Source organism: Hemitrygon akajei, unplaced genomic scaffold, assembly GCF_048418815.1.
Source record: "Hemitrygon akajei unplaced genomic scaffold, sHemAka1.3 Scf000139, whole genome shotgun sequence".
Classification (NCBI taxonomy): Eukaryota; Metazoa; Chordata; class Chondrichthyes; order Myliobatiformes; family Dasyatidae; genus Hemitrygon; species Hemitrygon akajei.
The window spans coordinates 138,365-155,914 of NW_027332025.1; the positions used below are offsets into that span (position 1 = coordinate 138,365).

A 17,550-nucleotide genomic window follows, 5' to 3' on the forward strand; every position below is an offset into this window, starting at 1 on the left:
GGTGGGGGGGGGGGGCGGTGGGAGTGGTATTGTCATGGTCCCTTCTGGCACCTGGCTATCTTCCTCCGGAATTGGGCCTCAATCACCTCGTTTAGTTCTCAATCATTCCCATTTTCCACTAAATACAAACACCTGTTTTCCATCAGCAAATGCAGTATAAAAACCCTATCATCACAACTAGAAGATGCCAGTTCGTTGGTCGACTCGTGTTTGAGTAGCCTCACCCCATGATTCTTAGGACGATCATTTCTGAGTCTAACATCGTTCCTGAATTCTCTACTAAAACCAAGACTCCGGGTAAACACTCCCTTGGCACCCATTCCACGCCCGTGTTCAGCACTTGGGTTCATTCCACCGCCATGTCCTTGTAATACTCAACTTATACCCATATTCCAGGGAATAAAGACCTGAACTATTTAATACGTGTTACTGAAAACGGAAAGAAAGGAACAGTGGGCAATGTTTTGTACTTATTGCTGTGCTTCAGAGCAGGGCGGGGAGGGGGTGCCTCGGGTCATTGCTCAAGAGCGCAAAGCATTAAGGCTTTGCACGGTTTCTGTGGTGTAGTGGTTATCACATTCGCTTCACACGCGAAAGGTCCCCAGTTCAATCCTGGGCAGAAACATTGTCTGGGTTTCAGTGCTTCAAATGAACTTGAGACTCAACTTTTCAGTTTGTGTTCAAGTTTACTGTCATGGGCATCCAGGTGTAAATATAATGAACATTCGCTTTTCTAGCAAAGCCCATTGTATTTCAAACCTGGCAAAGGTAAATTAAAGAAAGAAGAATTAATAGAAATTATATATAATTTCCAGGAGAACATAAAAAGATTTAAACCTAAGGAGGTTCGTGGATAACGTACATTGCAACGTACACGGGAGAATTAGCCTTCAAACCTATTGTCATGTATTGTCGCATGAGGATGCATTGTGGTTTCAACGGCGCTCGCATCTCAAATGTTCTCATTCAGACAAGCATCAGGAAGAATAACCATGTGCTGCAAAATTTCAAACCTACTTTAAAATGTTAAATCGCTTTCTTTTTCCTCCTCCTGTATTCCACTCCTTCCTAGTCTCACCATACAGTCTCTCTGTTCAAATTCTCCACCACAGTATTCCAGGTTCCACCTTTTCCGTCTGCCTCTCCCCCCCCCCCTTCTCTCTCTCTCTGTCTCTCTCTCTCTCTCTCTCACACACACACACACACACACACACACACACACACACACACACACACACACACACACACACACACACATTCAATCTCTCTGCTTCTCTTTGTTTGCTCTGTCGCGAGCAGCACCACAGCCACCCCACGTCAGCCGCGCAAATATTTATGCTTCGTACAGTTTAAGCCGCAGTGGAAACAGTTGGTAACATCAACACCTAATATTTTCAGGTCTCGAACCAGCGATCTTCTGATGATATTGCAGCGCAGACAGAAGCCAAGTATCTTACCATTGGTATCGCACATTCCATTCCTGTTAAAGGACCAGGGAGGAAGGACTGATCACAACGCTGACATCGCAGTTCTGCGGGAATATCCGAAAGTATGGTTAAAACCTTCCTGTGTAATGACGGTAATGTAGAACAGGAAAACTGGATACTGTTTAGTTTTGAAACGAGGTGACGGTGGGAGATCGCATATCGGTATAGAGTTGGGATCACGGTCCTTTTCAATATATCGAATTTGTTGTGATTCCATGTAAAATTAAAGCATGGGCGAAATATCCCGAGCCCGCATAAGGGTCAGTAACTGGCCGTGGAGGTTCTCCTGCAATGTGAACATCAGGAATAAATACTTATCTCGGAATACGCTCCGCTCCTGACTCAACGTGTATTGTTCCTCCGAAATACCTCCCATCTTTCCCCAGTTACATTCTTAACTATATCACCTTATAAAACCTTACAGCCAATCATTCTAATCAAACCGGCCACAATTTTATTGTTTAAGATTTCGGCAACGTAATGACCAGAGATGCTTTACTCCAGGATCCCCACAGTGATGTGAAACGTTTGAAATGTATGCCACTGAAAAGTGATCAGTGAAAATGTATCCTGGGATATCCGTGGAGTCCAGTTGAAAAATAACACCTCGCCATTGGACGTTAAGGAACAGATGGATGGTATATTGACAGTGGTAATTTGTCCCGCTCAGCAGTCACGAGTTTGCGTGTAAAATTCCATGGCAACATTTGAGGTTTTGTGCTTCTTCGGTCCGGATCTTGTGCCGCTTTTCCACCGCCTCATGTACAGTGACACGCAAATGTTCGGGCAGCCCTGGACAAAGTTTCTGTTACTGTGAATAGTTCAGTGAGTAGAAGCTGAACTCATCTCCAAAAGTCATGAAGTTAAAGATGAAACATTCTTTTTCTGCATTTTAAGCAAGATTAGTGTATTATTTTCGTTTTGTACAATTTCAGAGTGAAAGAAAATAAAAGGAGCACCAATCAAAAGCTTGGGCACCCCAAGAGATTTGAGGTCTCAGAGAACCTTTACCAGTGTCTTAGACCTTTATGAGCTTGTGAGGGCTCTGGCGTGTTTACTGTCGTCGTTAGGAAAGGCCAGGGGATGGAAATTTCAAAGCTTCATAAATACCCTGACTCCTCAAACCTTGTCCCAGAAATCAGCAGCTGTGGGCTCCTCCTGGCAGCTGCTTTTAAATAAATAAATTATGCCCCAAAACAAGAGAAGGCTATAAGAAGATAGCAAAGGGTTTTCAGGTAGCCGTTTCCTCAGTTCGTAATGTAATTCATAAATGTCAGTTAACAGGAACGGTGGAGGTCAAGTTGAGGTCTGGAAGACCAAGAAAACTTTCCGAGAGAACTGCTCGTAGGATTGCTAGAAAGGCAAAACAAAACCCCCGTTTGACTACAAGAGACCTTCAGGAAGATGTAGCAGCCTCTGGAGTGGTGGCGCACTGTCCTACTCTGCAGCGACACCTGCACAAATATAACCGTCATGGAAGAGTCATCAGAAGAAAACCTTTCCTGCGACCTCACCACAAAATTCAGCGTCAGACGTTTCAAAAGGAACATCTAAACAAGCCTGATGCATTTCTTAAGTGTTCTATATGCATAGAAAGGTAAAATATGTACTATATACTAAGACAAACCTTTGACTAACTGACGCTAAATAAACCGATATGCCTGTTCCGACTTCAAATCCGTTTTAAAAACGGACTCAAGAACGGAACTCCCTCATAACCCAGGAACTGCCTGTACTTTAAAATCCTCTCTAGATTACTTTTCATACCTAATACAATGTAAATAGTTGGTATACTGCATTGCTTAGGGAATAATGACAAGATAAATAGTCTGTACATGCTCAAACAACGAGTCCTGGAGAGAGAACTTCTGGGTTTTCTCGATCCACGGTTGGTTGAATCCGCGCATGCGGAATCCGCGGATAAGGAGGTCCGACTGTACACTTTGTTGAAGGCGTAGACAAGATTCTAAATGGGAAACACATTCAAATATCGAAGATGCAAAGACAACTGCGAGACCCTGTGCAGGATTGCCGAAAGGGTAAATACAGGCTGAGTTGGAAGTCAGGACGACAAATGCAATGCCAACATTCACTTGGAGAGAACCAGAGTACAAGAGTGAGGCTGTAATGTTGAGTCTGTATAATGCATTGGTCAGACCGCGCCTGGAACAAGATGAACAGTCTGTGTGCCTTATTTAAGAACTGATGCCCTGGCATTGGAAAGGGTCCAGAGGACGGTGACGAAAATGATCCCGGAACGAAAGCTTTAATGTATGAGGATCGTTTTATGACTCTGCCCCTGTACTCGTTGGAGATTAGAAAAAGGAGTCAGGGTTTTCTTTGAAAACTATCAAATACTGAAAGGCCCAGGTAGACTGGACATGGAAAGGATGATTCCAATTGTGGGTGAGTTTAGAGTCAACAGAGCACAACCTCAGAATATTGGGACGCCCTTTAGGACAGGGATGAGGAGGAAGTTGTGTCACCAGAAGGCTATCGATATGTGGATTTCATTGCGGGGATATCTGTGGAGTCAAGTCAGTTGGTAATATTTTAGAAACTTAGAAACCCTACAGAATAATACAGGCCCTACAGCATAATACAGGCCCATCGGCCCACACAGCTGAGCCGAACATGTGTATAATTTAGAAATTACCTGTGGCTATATATAGCCCTCCATTTGTCTAAGCTTCATGTACCTGTCCAGGAGGCTGTTAAAATATCCTTTTATATCCACCCCCACCATCGTCGCCGGCAGCCCATTCCACGCACTCACCACTCTCTGTGGAAAAAAAACCCTGAACCTGACATCTCCTCTGTCCCAACTCCCAAGCACCTGTAAACTGTGCCTTCTCGTGCTAGCAATTTCAGCCCTGGAAAAAGCCTCTGACTATCCACATGATCAATGCCTCTCATCCATCTATCAGGTCACCTGTCATGCTCCATCGCTCCAAGGAGAAATTGCCGAGTTCACTCAACCTATTCTCATAAGGCATACACTCCCATTCAGGCAACATCCTTGTAAATCTCCTCTGCACACTTTCTATAATTTCAGCATCCTTCGTGTAGTGAGGTGACCAGAACTGCGTACAGTACTCCAAATGGGATCAGACCAGGGTCTTATAAAGCTGTAACATTACCTCTCGAATCCTATTCTTAAGCGGAGATGGACAAGTATTTGATTATGGGGCGTGTCAGAGGTGACGGCGAGAAGGCAGGAGAATGGCATTGACAGAAAATATATCAGCCATGATGGAACGGACGGAATGGCTGAATTCTGCATCTATATCGTCTGGTATTATGGCCAAATGATTAACAAACGTTAATAGAAAAACGTTGATTTTCATGATTCCCAGCCAAACACTCTATGTGACAAAAGGTGAAGGCTCGGAATTCTAATAAGTGATAACTTCAATATTTCATCCCCCAGATAAACCTGCCTCGACTAGGATTGGATTCGAACCCACGCGTGCAAAACACAACGGATTAGCAGTTCATCGCCTTAACTTTGCGGTCAGCTCTTCAACCATTTGTGTTTTATTGCTATGAGTTTCTTTCCGATCACTTGCAACCCCTGCTTATGATTCACACGTTTGTTTTCATATTCCAGTTCTAATTTCCTTGGTTGCCATGGTTACCAGAATTCCTGGGCATGGATAAGGAAGGCCTCGAGCGATATGCCCCAAACACAGGAGAATGGAACTATCTTTTATAGGCACCTCGGACACTCTGATCGTGCTGAGTTAAAAGTATCGATTCCGCGCAGTTTAAACCCGAGAACTGTTCGCTGCTATCCCAATAATAAGCCCTGGATCACTAGTCACATCAAAGGCCTCTTAAATCAGAAGAAGATTTAAAGATGGTGATCGGTTGGAGCTTAAAAGAGTTCAGAAGGAACTCAGAGTACAGATCAGGGGGGCAAAGGAGCAGGATTGGAGGAAGCTAGAACAAAAGCTGCAGAACAAAAGCATGAAGGAGGTGTGGGATGGGATGAAGATCATCACCGGATGCGGTGCAAAGCGGGGGGCAAACATAAGTGGAGATGTGGAGAAAGCAAACCAGCTGAATAACTTCTTCAATAGGTTCGACAGCACAATCTCATCCTCACCGCAGAACTCCACACCAGGCTTGTCTTTCAACTCGTCCTTCCTCTTACTTCCCTCACAGGAAAATAGCCACTCACAGGAGACCTTGCCCACGCCCGGGATTACGGCTGCACAGGTGGAAGGTCAACTGAGGAAGATCTGTACCAGCAAGGCGGCTGGACCGGATGGAGTATCCCCACGATTACTGAGGGCATGTACGACTGAGCTGGGAGAACCACTACAGCGCATCTTCAACATGAGCCTGGAGCAGAGAAGAGTACCCAGACAGTGGAAAACATCCTGTATTGTCCCGGTACCGAAGAAACCACAACCAAAGGAGTTGAATGACTTCAGACCTGTTGCCTTGACGTCGCACGTGATGAAGACCATGGAGCGGCTGATAATACAGAATCTGAGGCCACAAACCAGGCACGCCCGGGATCCTCTTCAGTTTGCGTATCGGGAGAAGGTGGGAGTGGAGGATGCTATCACGTATTTGCTGCATAAATCCCTCTCTCACCTGGATGGGGTCAGTGGTGCTGTGAGGATTACATTCCTGGACTTCTCTAGTGCCTTTAACACCATCCAGCCCAAGATCTTAAGGCACAAACTAACGGAGGTGGGAGTAGACTCTCACATGGTGGATTGGATAGTGGACTACTTGACAGATAGACCTCAGTATGTGCGGTTGGGAGACTGTAGGTCTGACACGGTGGTCAGCAGCACAGGAGCGCCGCAGGGGACCGTGCTCTCTCCGGTCCTGTTCACGCCGTACACATCAGACTTCCAATATAACTCGGAGTCCTGCCATGAGCAGAAGTTCGCTGATGACACGGCCATAGTGGGGTGTGTCAGGAATGGACAGGAGGAAGAGTATAGGAAACTGATACAGGACTTTGTGATATGGTGCAACTGAAACAACCTGCGTCTCAATATCACCAAGACCAAGGAGATGGTCGTGGGCTTTAGGAGATCTAGGCCTCATATGGAGCCAGTGATCATTAATGGAGAATGTGTGGAGCAGGTTAAGACCTACAAGTATCTGGGAGTACAGTTAGACGAGAAGCTAGACAGGACTGCCAACACAGATGCCTTGTGCAGGAAGGCACAGAGTCGACTGTACTTCCTTAGAAGGTTGGCGTCATTCAATGTTTGTAATGAGATGCTGAAGATGTTCTATAGGTCAGTTGTGGAGAGCGCCCTCTGCTTTGTGGTGGCATGTTGGGGAGGCAGCATTAAGAAGAGGGACGTCTCACGTCTTAATAAGCTGGTAAGGAAGGCGGGCTCTGTCGTGGGCTCTGGAGAGTATGACATCGGTAGCAGAGCGAAGGGCGCTGAGTAGGCTAAGGTCAATCATGGAAAACCCTGAACATCCTCTGCATAGCACCATCCAGAGACAGAGAAGCAGCTTCAGCGGCAGGTTACTATCAATGCAATGCTCCTCAGACAGGATGAAGAGATCAATACTCCCCAATGCCATTCGGCTTTACAATTCAACCGCCAGCGGTAAGATATGTTAAAATGCCGGGGTTAGAACTGAGCTTAAGTTACCATTCAATGCATTTTAGTAAACTATTTAAGAACTTTTTAAAAGCTATTTATTAATGCTTTTTGAGAGGGTGATTTTAGATGCATATCATATTTATATTGGGTTAAGGATTGTATGTAATTAGTTTTGCTACAATAAGTGTATGGGACATTGGAAAAAATGTTGAATTTCCCCATGGGGATGAATAAAGTATCTATCTATCTATCTATCTATCTATCTATCTATCTATCTATCTATTTCACCCTGGATTACAAATATCTCTCTCCCATCATTTGTTCCGTGTATTACTGAACTTTCCTACTTTACCATCTCAAGACTCTGAGCTTTGCTCCCTCAGGCTCGATAATCTGGGAATCATATTTACACATATATACACATAACACTGGTAACTTTCCTTTATTTCGTTAAGTTACTATATTATAAGTAGATGCTAATAAAGGCAGTGGTTTTAACATCAAAACCAGACTCCACTGTGAACTCTATTGCTGCTGGTTCGTTTCTAAAACGCTATAGTTCGTAACACAGTTTTATAAAACTAGTTAGACCACATCTGGAGTGTTTCATACAGTTCTGGTCGCCCCCATTCTCGGAAGGTTGTCGGGACTTTGGACAGGGCGCAGAAGAGGTTTACCGGGACACTGCCTGGATTAGAGGGCATGAGCTATAACGAGAGGCTGGACAAACTTGTGTTGTTTTCTCCAGAGCGGCACAGGCTGGGGTGAGGCTGGATGGACGTTTATAAGATTACGAGAGGAATAGATAGAGTGGACAGGCGATATATTTTTCCTGGGATTTGAAATGTCTAATACATTTAAGGTGAGAGGAGATGTGAGCGGCGTTTGCTTCTTTCCACAGACTAGTGGGTAAATGGACATCTGTCTGGGGGTGAGAGACCAAAGCGGCCATGTGATCCCGTTTCCTGTTCACGTTTTCCGCAGATCTGCAGCATCTGCGGGTCACTGCTCTACGTGTACGTGTAGCTTCATCTTTCCCCGTTCAGACAAGTCAATGAGATCCGGATCGGTCACTTCCTCTCGTTGTCGGTGGACAATATGTTTTTTTTTCGGCAATATTTTCAGCATGTTTCATTCCACTGTTTTCACCTGCTGAAGTGCTGCCGATGTTTCTGGGTGTCTGATCCACTTATGTGAGAATTTAGCTTTTTATAATTATCTGAGCTTCTCATAAATGTGTACAATTCAGTTAAGCTTCACTCCACTACTTCCAAAGCAACAACCCAGTCAGTCAAACAGTCGGCACAATTAAAATAGTTTATTACATCTTTTTTTTCATTTTGTACTATTTATATGATTTAACAATGTGATATTTATATTCTTATATTAAATCACAATTGTTAAAATTTATGGTTAAAAAATAGGTTCCACTGCTGAACGAATTTCATGTCATATGCCTGTGCTATTAAACTTGATTCTGGTATTGATATGGGAGACCCACCACCGGTCACCTAATCCCAGTTACCGCAGATCGTAATGTGAGATTGAAGCCTTTTCTATTTTATTTGCATTCCTCAGAAATGACAACAGTTCAGTTTCCTTCTGTGGTTCCAGAGCCGAAGCTCAGTCTGTCTAATATTTCCACACAATTAAAATGGGGAATTTGTTTATTATCATCATGTACTGAGCTACAGCGAAAATCTTGCCTGACGTACTATCCACACAGATCGATACATTACAACAGTACATTGAGCTGGTATACAACAAAATAATCACTGTAACAAAGCATTATGGCTGCAGAGAAAGTGCAGTGCAGATAGACATATGGTGCAGGGTCACGTCGAGTTACATTGTGAGGTCGAGTCCAATTTATCTTTCATTTGGCTTATAACTGCAAACAGGAAGCCGTCCTTCAGCCTGGTGTTACGCACTTTATGGCTTTTGTATCTCTCCGCCAATGTGGGAGCGGGTTTGCAGCAAGAACGTCCAGGTTGTGAGGATCTTTGTGTACATACCCTGCTTTTCCGAGGGAGGGGAAGTGTAGGAAGAGTCCATGAGGGGAGGCATGTTTCTCTGATGTTCTCTGTTCTCCATAGTTCTCTGCAGTTCCTTGCAGTCATGGGCAGAGCAGTAGACATACGAAGGCGTGAAGTATCGACAAGGAGCTCAGAGACCTCGGACTTCACCCTGTCTTGTGTAGCTGGATCCTGGACTTCCTGTCAGATCACCGGCAGGTGTTAAGAGTGGGATCCATCTCCTCTGTCTCTCTGACCCTCAGGACACATAACCCACAGGGTTGTCTCTTTGGCCCCCTCCTTTACTCTCTGTGCACCCATGACTTGTGTTGCCACCCACAGCTCCAATCTGCTAATGAAATTTGCTGACAACACTACATTGATTGGCCTAATCTCAAATAATAAATTTCAATCGATCAAATGCATCCTGACAAGGCTCGGCCCAGACAAACTTTTCACCCTTCTTCAGGAGATTTGTCAGAGGAAGAGCGATAGCAGCAAAGTTCTTACACAACTTACAGTAACATCCATCCATTCCCAGAAACCTTCTAAGAGCCTTCTTAGCAGTCAGAATAGAAACTTGAGAAATTGCCTGGACTTTTGCCCGAACAGGAGCCAACTTGCGTTGACCAACAACATAGCCAAGACAGGTCACAGTGGCATGGCCAAATTCACTCTTAGATAACTGTAAGTTTGTCCTGAGAAAGCCTGTCAAACAGCTTCTCTACTGCAGAGATATGCTTTTCCCAAGTGTCACTCCCTGTGACTAAGTCATCAATATAGGCATCTGTGTGTTCCAACCCTCGAATTACAGAATCATTCATTCTCTAAATTAATTACAAATATAAAAAACAAATTAATTAATTGCTTAAGTATTCACTCCTTTTAATATGACACACCAAATCAGCACTGGTGCAGCCAGTTGGTTTTCGAAGTCAAATAATTAGTTAAATTGAGATCAGCTGTGTGCAGTTGAGGTGGTTCAATTAATTTTAGTAAAAATGCACCTGTCATTAGAAGGTTCATCTGCTGGTAAGTCAGTATCCTGGCAAAAGCTACACCATGAAGACAATAGAACACTCTGAGCAACTCAGTGAAAAGGTTATTGAAGAGCACAAGTCAGGAGATGGATACAAGAAAATTTTCAAGTCACTGAATATCCCTTGGAGTACAGTTAAGTCAATCATCAAGAAATGAAAAGAATATGGCAGAGCAGCAAATCTGCTTGGAGCAGGCTGAGTGATTATGCAAGAAAGGGACTAGTGAGGGAGGCCACCAAGAGACCTATGACAACTCTGTAGAAGCTACAAGCTTTGGTGGTTGAGATGGGAGAGACTGAGCATATAACAACTGTTGCCTAGGTACTTCACCAGTTGCAGCTTTATGGGAAAATGGCAAAGAGAAAACCACTGTTAGGGGGAAAAAAAATAGAAATTTCAACTGGAGGTTGCTAGAAGGCATGCAGGAGACTCAGATGTCAGTTGGAAGAAGGTTCTGTGGTCTGATAAAACCAAAATTGAGCTTTTTGGCCATCAAACTAAATGCTCCTGTATGTTTGGCAAAAGCCAAACACAGTACATCATCAAAAACACACCATCCCAACTGTGAAGCATGGTGGTGGCTGCATCAAGCTGTGGGGATGCTTCACTGCACCAGAATCCCATAATCAGTGCAAAGTCTAACTCTACCATCAGGTTTGGGCACAATAACGCAGGGTGAGCTCCAAACTGATGCTGCAGGACTAATAATACCATTTTCAGCATCTATTCCATTCCTTGCTCAGCCAATTTACACTTTTCGACGTTCATGCAATATGGGTGTTGTTTAATCGGTTTGGCTTGACCAATATCTACATCATGTACTGCAACCGTGGTTTGCTTGGGAACATCGGAAAATAAATCTTTAAACTTCAGAATTAATTCCTTCAGCTGTTGTTGTTGCTTTGGCTGCAGATGAGCCAACTTGTTAACAATGTTTTCTGGAACAACCGAATTCATTAGCCTAACTGGGACCACATCTGGTTTGTGAAAATTCTCAGACGAGTCAATTATTTCATTCTCAGGGTTGCCAGATTCAACACTCACAGATGGTACCTGCTTGTCAAAATAAGGCTTTATTATATTTATGTGTACCACCTGTGTTAGTTTACGTTGGTCGGGTGTTTTAATAACATTATTCAGATCATTAATTTGAGAGACTATTTCATGCGGTCTATTGAACTTCGCCTGAAGTGGATTCATCAATATTGGAGATAAGGCAAGCACCTTATCTCGCACCTGGTATTTTCTTTCTCAAGCCCACTTATCAAACCAACACTTCATTTTGTTTTGAGAAATCTTTAAGTTTTGTCTCACTAGACAAGTCTGTAGACTTGGTGTAGTTTATTCTTGAACTTCTAAACAAAGTCTAACAAGTTAACAAGTACATCCCCATCAATCCACTGATCCTTTAACAAGGTCAAAGGTCCCCTCACTCTATGACCAAATACAAGTTCAAATTGACTAAAGACCAGTGATTCCTGTACCGACTCTCTTACTCCAAACAAAAGCAAATTTATTCCTTCATCCCAGTCTTTTCCATTTTCAACACAGTATGTCTGAGTCATTGTTTTGAGAGCAGAATGATATCTTCCTAAAGCCCCTTGTGATTCCGGATGGTACACAGACGATGTAATTTGTTTCGCTCCCAGTTCATAAACTACCTGCTGGAATAATCCAGATGTAACATTACTTCCTTGATCATACTGGATTTCTTTAGGCAAACCAGATAAAGTAAAGAACTTGGTAAAAGCCTTCGCCACAGTTTTAGCTTTAACATTTCTGAGAGGTATTGCCTTTAGGAATCTGGATGCAGTACACACAATAGTTAGCAGATACTGATGGCCAGCTTTAGTCTTTGGCAATGGGCCAGCACAATCCACTATAAATGTTAAAAAGGGTTCACCGAATGCAGGTATAGGCCAGAGTGAGGCTACTGGCGTGACCTGATTCGGTTTACCCTCAACTTGACAAGTGTGACAGGTTCTGCAAAAGGTCACAACATCTTACCTCAAATTAGGCCAGTAGAATTATTTCATAATCCTGTTTACAGTTTTATTCACTCCAAAATGTCGACCTAATGGCATACTGTGGGCCAAAGTTAAAATTTCAGCCCTATAACTTTAGGAACTACAACTTGGTGAAAAATTTCCCATTTCTCACTCGCTGGTATAGCAGGTGACCTCCACTTCCTCATTATCACTCCATCCTTGAGATAATACCCTACTGGCACTTTCTTAATCTCATCATTTCAGAGAGTTGTTTCCTTTAAAGCTTCAATGTCAGCATCTTGGTTCTGTTCTGCTATAAACTCCTTCCTACACAGGGATAAATCTTTCTCATCAGACTTATGACCTGAATCCTGTTGAAACAATGAAGGCAGAAAAGTCCCTGACAAGTCATCATAACCTGAATCCCAATTTTGGCTATCAGGGGTATCAGAGTCATGCTGCACAGAACCGTCTGCGTCGGCAGACTTTTTAGCCATACTTTGAGTTACTGGGCAGGAAGGATAAATGTTAAAATCCATCTGTGGGTCGTCCGTGGTTGGCTTAGTTGTCAACAGCACTGTAAGAACAACTTCACCATCTGCCAGGTCATTCCCTAACAGCAAACTAACATCTTCCAATGGTAAACTGGAGTATAATCCAATTTTAACAGGTCCCAAAACCAACCCTGACAGTAAAGTTACCTTGTACAACGGCACAGAAACCATGCCATCCCCAATGCCTTTAATAAGATTTACCTCACCAGTGTTAGTCTCATCACCAAACTTTAGAACGCTGTCTAATATAAGTGACTGAGTAACCCCAGTAACTCGAAGAATTTTCACTGGTACTTGGGTTGACCCTTCCTTTACTAATACAAACCCATTTGACATAAAATGATCAAAAGCCTTCTTAATTCGGTCAGAACTCTCAGTCCATAACTGAGCCTCAACAGAATGTTCAGAACCCTGTGGGTTTAGTGGTGCTTCAACAGACTGAACACAGGCATTCGGGACTGCCTCCTTTTCCTTTTTCTTATTCAGGACAGAACAATTAGCCATCATATGACCAGCTTTCTTACAATAGTAACAAGTATGACCAGAAAATTTCTCCTTCAACTGCTTCCCTTCATCCTTACTCTTGTCACTAGTCCCAGCTGTAATTTCTGGTTTACCCTGGTGATCCCTGGCACTCTTTTGGAAGCTCTTATTCTGGGTAAACTTAACCTTGTGAGTTAAAGCAAACTCATCTGCTAATCTAGCAGACTCCTGCAAAGTGGCAGCATCCTTTTCATCTAAATACGTCTTTATGTCATCAGGAGCACACCTTTTGAATTCTTCAATTAAAACTAACTCTTCCAAGCTATTAAAATCATCATATATTTATCATCATCATATATGTGCACCAGCGATCAAAACACACAGATCTCTCAAGCAAATTACATATGTCCGGTTCACAGATTTCCTCAAACTTCTGAACTTTTGCCTGTATGATTCTGGGACCAACTCATAAGCTTTGAGCACAGCCTGTTTCACTAGGACATAATCATCTGCTTAATCAACTGACAAAACAGAATAGGCTTGCTAAGCCTCCCCCTTAATTACACTTTGTAAGAGAATAGGCCAACCCTCTTTTGGCCACTTTAAATTCTTAGCAACCTTCTCAAAATGCTGGAAGTATTTATCAACCTCTGTCTCATCAAATGGAAGTACCAATTTAATTTCCTGACTGGCCTCAAACTTATCACCAGAGTCTAACGCTAGACCCCTTTGCTGCAACCACTCTATCTTTTCCAGCTCGAATAGCCTCTGTTTTTCTGCCTCCTCTCTGATTTTCTGCCTCTATGGCCTCAAACTGCCTCTGCCTTTCCGCAGCCTCCATCTTTAATTTTTCTCACTCATACTGGAGCTCAAGCTCACTAGGTTTACTTTCAGGAAACACTTCCAACTCCTCCACTTTAAACACACTCTCAGATATATAATGTTCAGCTGTTATCCTCTGCAACTGTGCCCTCCTCATTGCCAATTTCAACATAGAAAGTTTTAACCTTCTAGCAAGACTCAACAACTCAATCCATCTGGAATTCTCTAATGCCTCAGAGGTTGCCGCTTCCAAACAATAATCAGCATCTGCTGCTGATTTTCCACACACAAATCAATCAAAAGGGACTTCCCCAATGAAATCAATAATTGATGACTACGCCCCCATAGCTGTTCATATCCCGGATGCAGGCCCCAATTTTGTTATGAATCGTAAAACTTCAGAAACGAATCAGCACCAATAGACTACACCTGGAACAACACACACAAAATGCTGGTGGAACACAGCAGGCCAGGTAGCATCTATAAGGAGAAGCACTGTCGACGTTTCAGGCCGAGACCCTTCGTCAGGACTGCCTGAGACTGCCTGACGAAGGGTCTCGGCCTGAAACGTTGACAGGGTTTCTCCTTATAGATGCTGCCTGGCCTGCTGTGTTCCACCAGCATTTTGTGTGTGATTGAATTTCAAGCATCTGCAGATTTCCTCATGGAGACTACACCTGGAGTCTGTTTTTGATGTTAAAACTATCTTTATTAGAATCTACTTATAATATAGTAACTTAAGCAAGATAAACAAAAGTTAACAGTGTTATGTGTATATACGTGTGTAAATATAAATCCAAAACTATTGAGCTTGGAGGAAACAAGGTCTGGAGTCTTGAGATGGTAAATTATGAAAGTTCAGTTCAACCACAGAACAGGTGATGAGAGAGATATTTGTAATCCAGGGTAAATGTCAAGGGAAGGCAATTATGTCGAATTCCACAGGTTCCATGGTGGTAAAACAAGAGAACAGTCACTTAGATTTTATCTGTCATCCTTCCAAATCCACATACTAATTATCACCCAAAGTGACTTGTCACAAGGCGTATCGTCTTCAAATGAATTACCACACCACACCCAGGCAAGGGTTAACACATCAGTGGTCTTCATAGGATACCCAAAATCAGATCCACTCCTATCGATTAAACGAGGTGACAACCACACATTCGATGTACGCTGAATCGATAATTAACCCACACTTGTGGGCATAGGAAAATTCCAAACAGTGACCCTTGGCACCTATTTCCCTTGTTTCGATCCTTCCATTTTTCCTCATTCATCTCCATCTGACTCTGACTGTCTGTGTCCTCAGTCAAAACTAAACAAGCTGGGAGTGATGTAAACAAGCTACAAGTCTGACTGATTCACCTTCTTAATCTCTCTCTCTTAAAATGACAGTCCACAGCAAACAAAACCTAGGGATTCATAACAGCTGACTGGTGTGCCAGTAGTTGGGATGACTGAGTGAATCCTTTCCCGCATTCTCAGCAGGTAAATGGCTCCTCTCCAGTGTGAACTCGCTGATGTCTCTGTAGTGTGGAAGAGCGAGTGAATTTCTTCCCACATTCTGAGCAGATGAATGGCCTCTCTCCAGTGTGAACTCGCTGGTGTTCCAGAAGGTGGGATGACAGAGTGAACCGTTTCCCACATTCTGTGCAATTGAACGGCTTCTCACCGGTGTGAACACGCTCATGTCTCAGTAGGGTGGAAGATTGAGTGAATCTCTTCCCACATTCTGAGCAGGTGAACAGCTTCTTCCCAGTGTGAATTTGTTGATGACTCTGTAGTGTGAAAGAACGAGTGAATCTCTTCCCACATTCTGAGCAGGTGAACGGCCTCTCTCCAGTGTGAACTCGCTGATGACTCTGTAGGTGGGATGACTGAGTAAATCTCTTCCCACATTCTGAACAGGTGAATGGCTTCTCCCCATTGTGAACTCGCTGATGTCTCTGTAGGTGGAATGACTGAGTAAATCTCTTCCCACATTCTGAACAGGTGAATGGCTTCTCCCCAGTGTGAACTCGCTGGTGTCTCTGTAGGGTGGATGGATCAGTGAATCTCTTCCCACATTCTGAACAGGTAAATGGCTTCTCCCCAGTGTGAACTCGCTGATGACTCAGTAGTTGGCATGACTCAGTGAATCTCTTCCCACATTCTGAGCAGATGAACGGCTTCTCCCCAGTGTGAGCTCGCTGGTGTCTCTGTAGGCTGGATGAATGAGTGAATCTCTCCCCACAGACTGAGCAGGTGAACGGCCTCTCCCCAGTGTGAACTCGCTGATGACTCTGTAGTTGGGATGACTGAGTAAATCTCTTCCCACATTCTGAACAGGTGAACGGCTTCTCCCCAGTGTGAAGTCGCTGATGACTCTGTAGTTGGGATGACTCAGTGAATCCCTTCCCACAGACTGAGCAGGTGAATGGCTTCTCCCCAGTGTGAACTCGCTGATGACTCTGTAGTTGGGATGACTGAGTGAATCCCTTCCCACATTCTGAGCAGATGAACGGCTTCTCCCCAGTGTGAACTCGCTGATGTCTCTGTAGGTGGGATAACCGAGTGAATCCTTTCCCACAGTCTGAGCAGATGAATGGCCTATCCCCAGTGTGAACTCGCTGGTGAGCCATTAGGTCAGATGACTGAGTGAATCCTTTCCCAGAAAATCAGCAGATGACCAGCCTCTGCCTGGTGTGGTGTGATCTGACTGGTGTGTCCACAGGTGGGAAGACCGACTGAACCCCTTCTCACACACAGAACAGATGAATGGCCTTGCCCAGTGTGAACTTGCTGATGTACCTTCAATCGTGATAACCGAGTGAATCCATTCCCACTGTCTGAGCAGGTGAACAGCCTTTCTCCTGTGTAAAATTACAGGCTTGCTATTTGGTCAAATGACCAATTGAATCCCTCTCCACAGTCTGAGCAGGAAGAATGGTCGATTGAATCTCTTGCTCCACTTCTTAAATATCCAGACAGAGACAGCAAAACTGGCGTGCCGTGTTTGAGATTCCCGGCGACAAATCCCTTCTCATTTTTATCCTGTGAAAAGATTTACAAAATCCATCAATGGGTTTAGGACAACATTTCAGATGAGATTACTTTAGTTGCCAAGTTTTGATCTGGTATCACACTGTTAGAGTGAGGTTCAACAAAAGTTGGACAGAGAAATCATCTCCTGACTGGGCAGAGTGCTGGTATCTGGAATGACCATCAATTCTCTGATGCTCTTCCTGTCTCTATAAGAATGGGGCATTTCTGCCGTCTCCAATCTGTGCCTTAGCTCAGTTTGACTCTCTCCATTGGTATTATTCCCTGTTCCTGCTGAGCTGCATGGGTGCCTGGCCCCACAGTAACTGAAACAGTCTCACGCAAATTGTCTTTGTGGATGTGCATCTGGGATTTTCTTTTATGTATTATTAACTGAAAGTGCTACAGTTTTAACACCATATAAAAAAATTCCTGCTGAAATGAATGGTTGGTCCGCACAGCTGTTAAAAGGGGTTAGAGTGAATTTTTGTAATATTTCAGGTTCTTGTAGAAAAGTACAACACAGAAACAGGTCCTTTGGGTCATCTA

At 43.7% G+C, this 17,550-nt stretch overlaps 1 protein-coding gene and 1 non-coding gene across 2 annotated transcripts in view; one reads left to right on the top strand and one right to left on the bottom strand.

Moving 5' to 3' along the window:
• LOC140723819 (uncharacterized) overlaps positions 1-17,550 on the bottom strand; it is a 245,928-nt gene that overhangs the window by 87,858 nt on the left and 140,520 nt on the right. The window contains exon 4 of the mRNA XM_073038356.1: positions 15,607-16,514. Coding sequence (XP_072894457.1) covers positions 15,607-16,514 — 908 coding nt within the window. The remainder of the gene's footprint in view (positions 1-15,606; positions 16,515-17,550) is intronic.
• trnav-cac (transfer RNA valine (anticodon CAC)) lies at positions 553-625 on the top strand. Its single transcript has one exon. It is a non-coding gene; the product is annotated as a tRNA-Val (tRNA).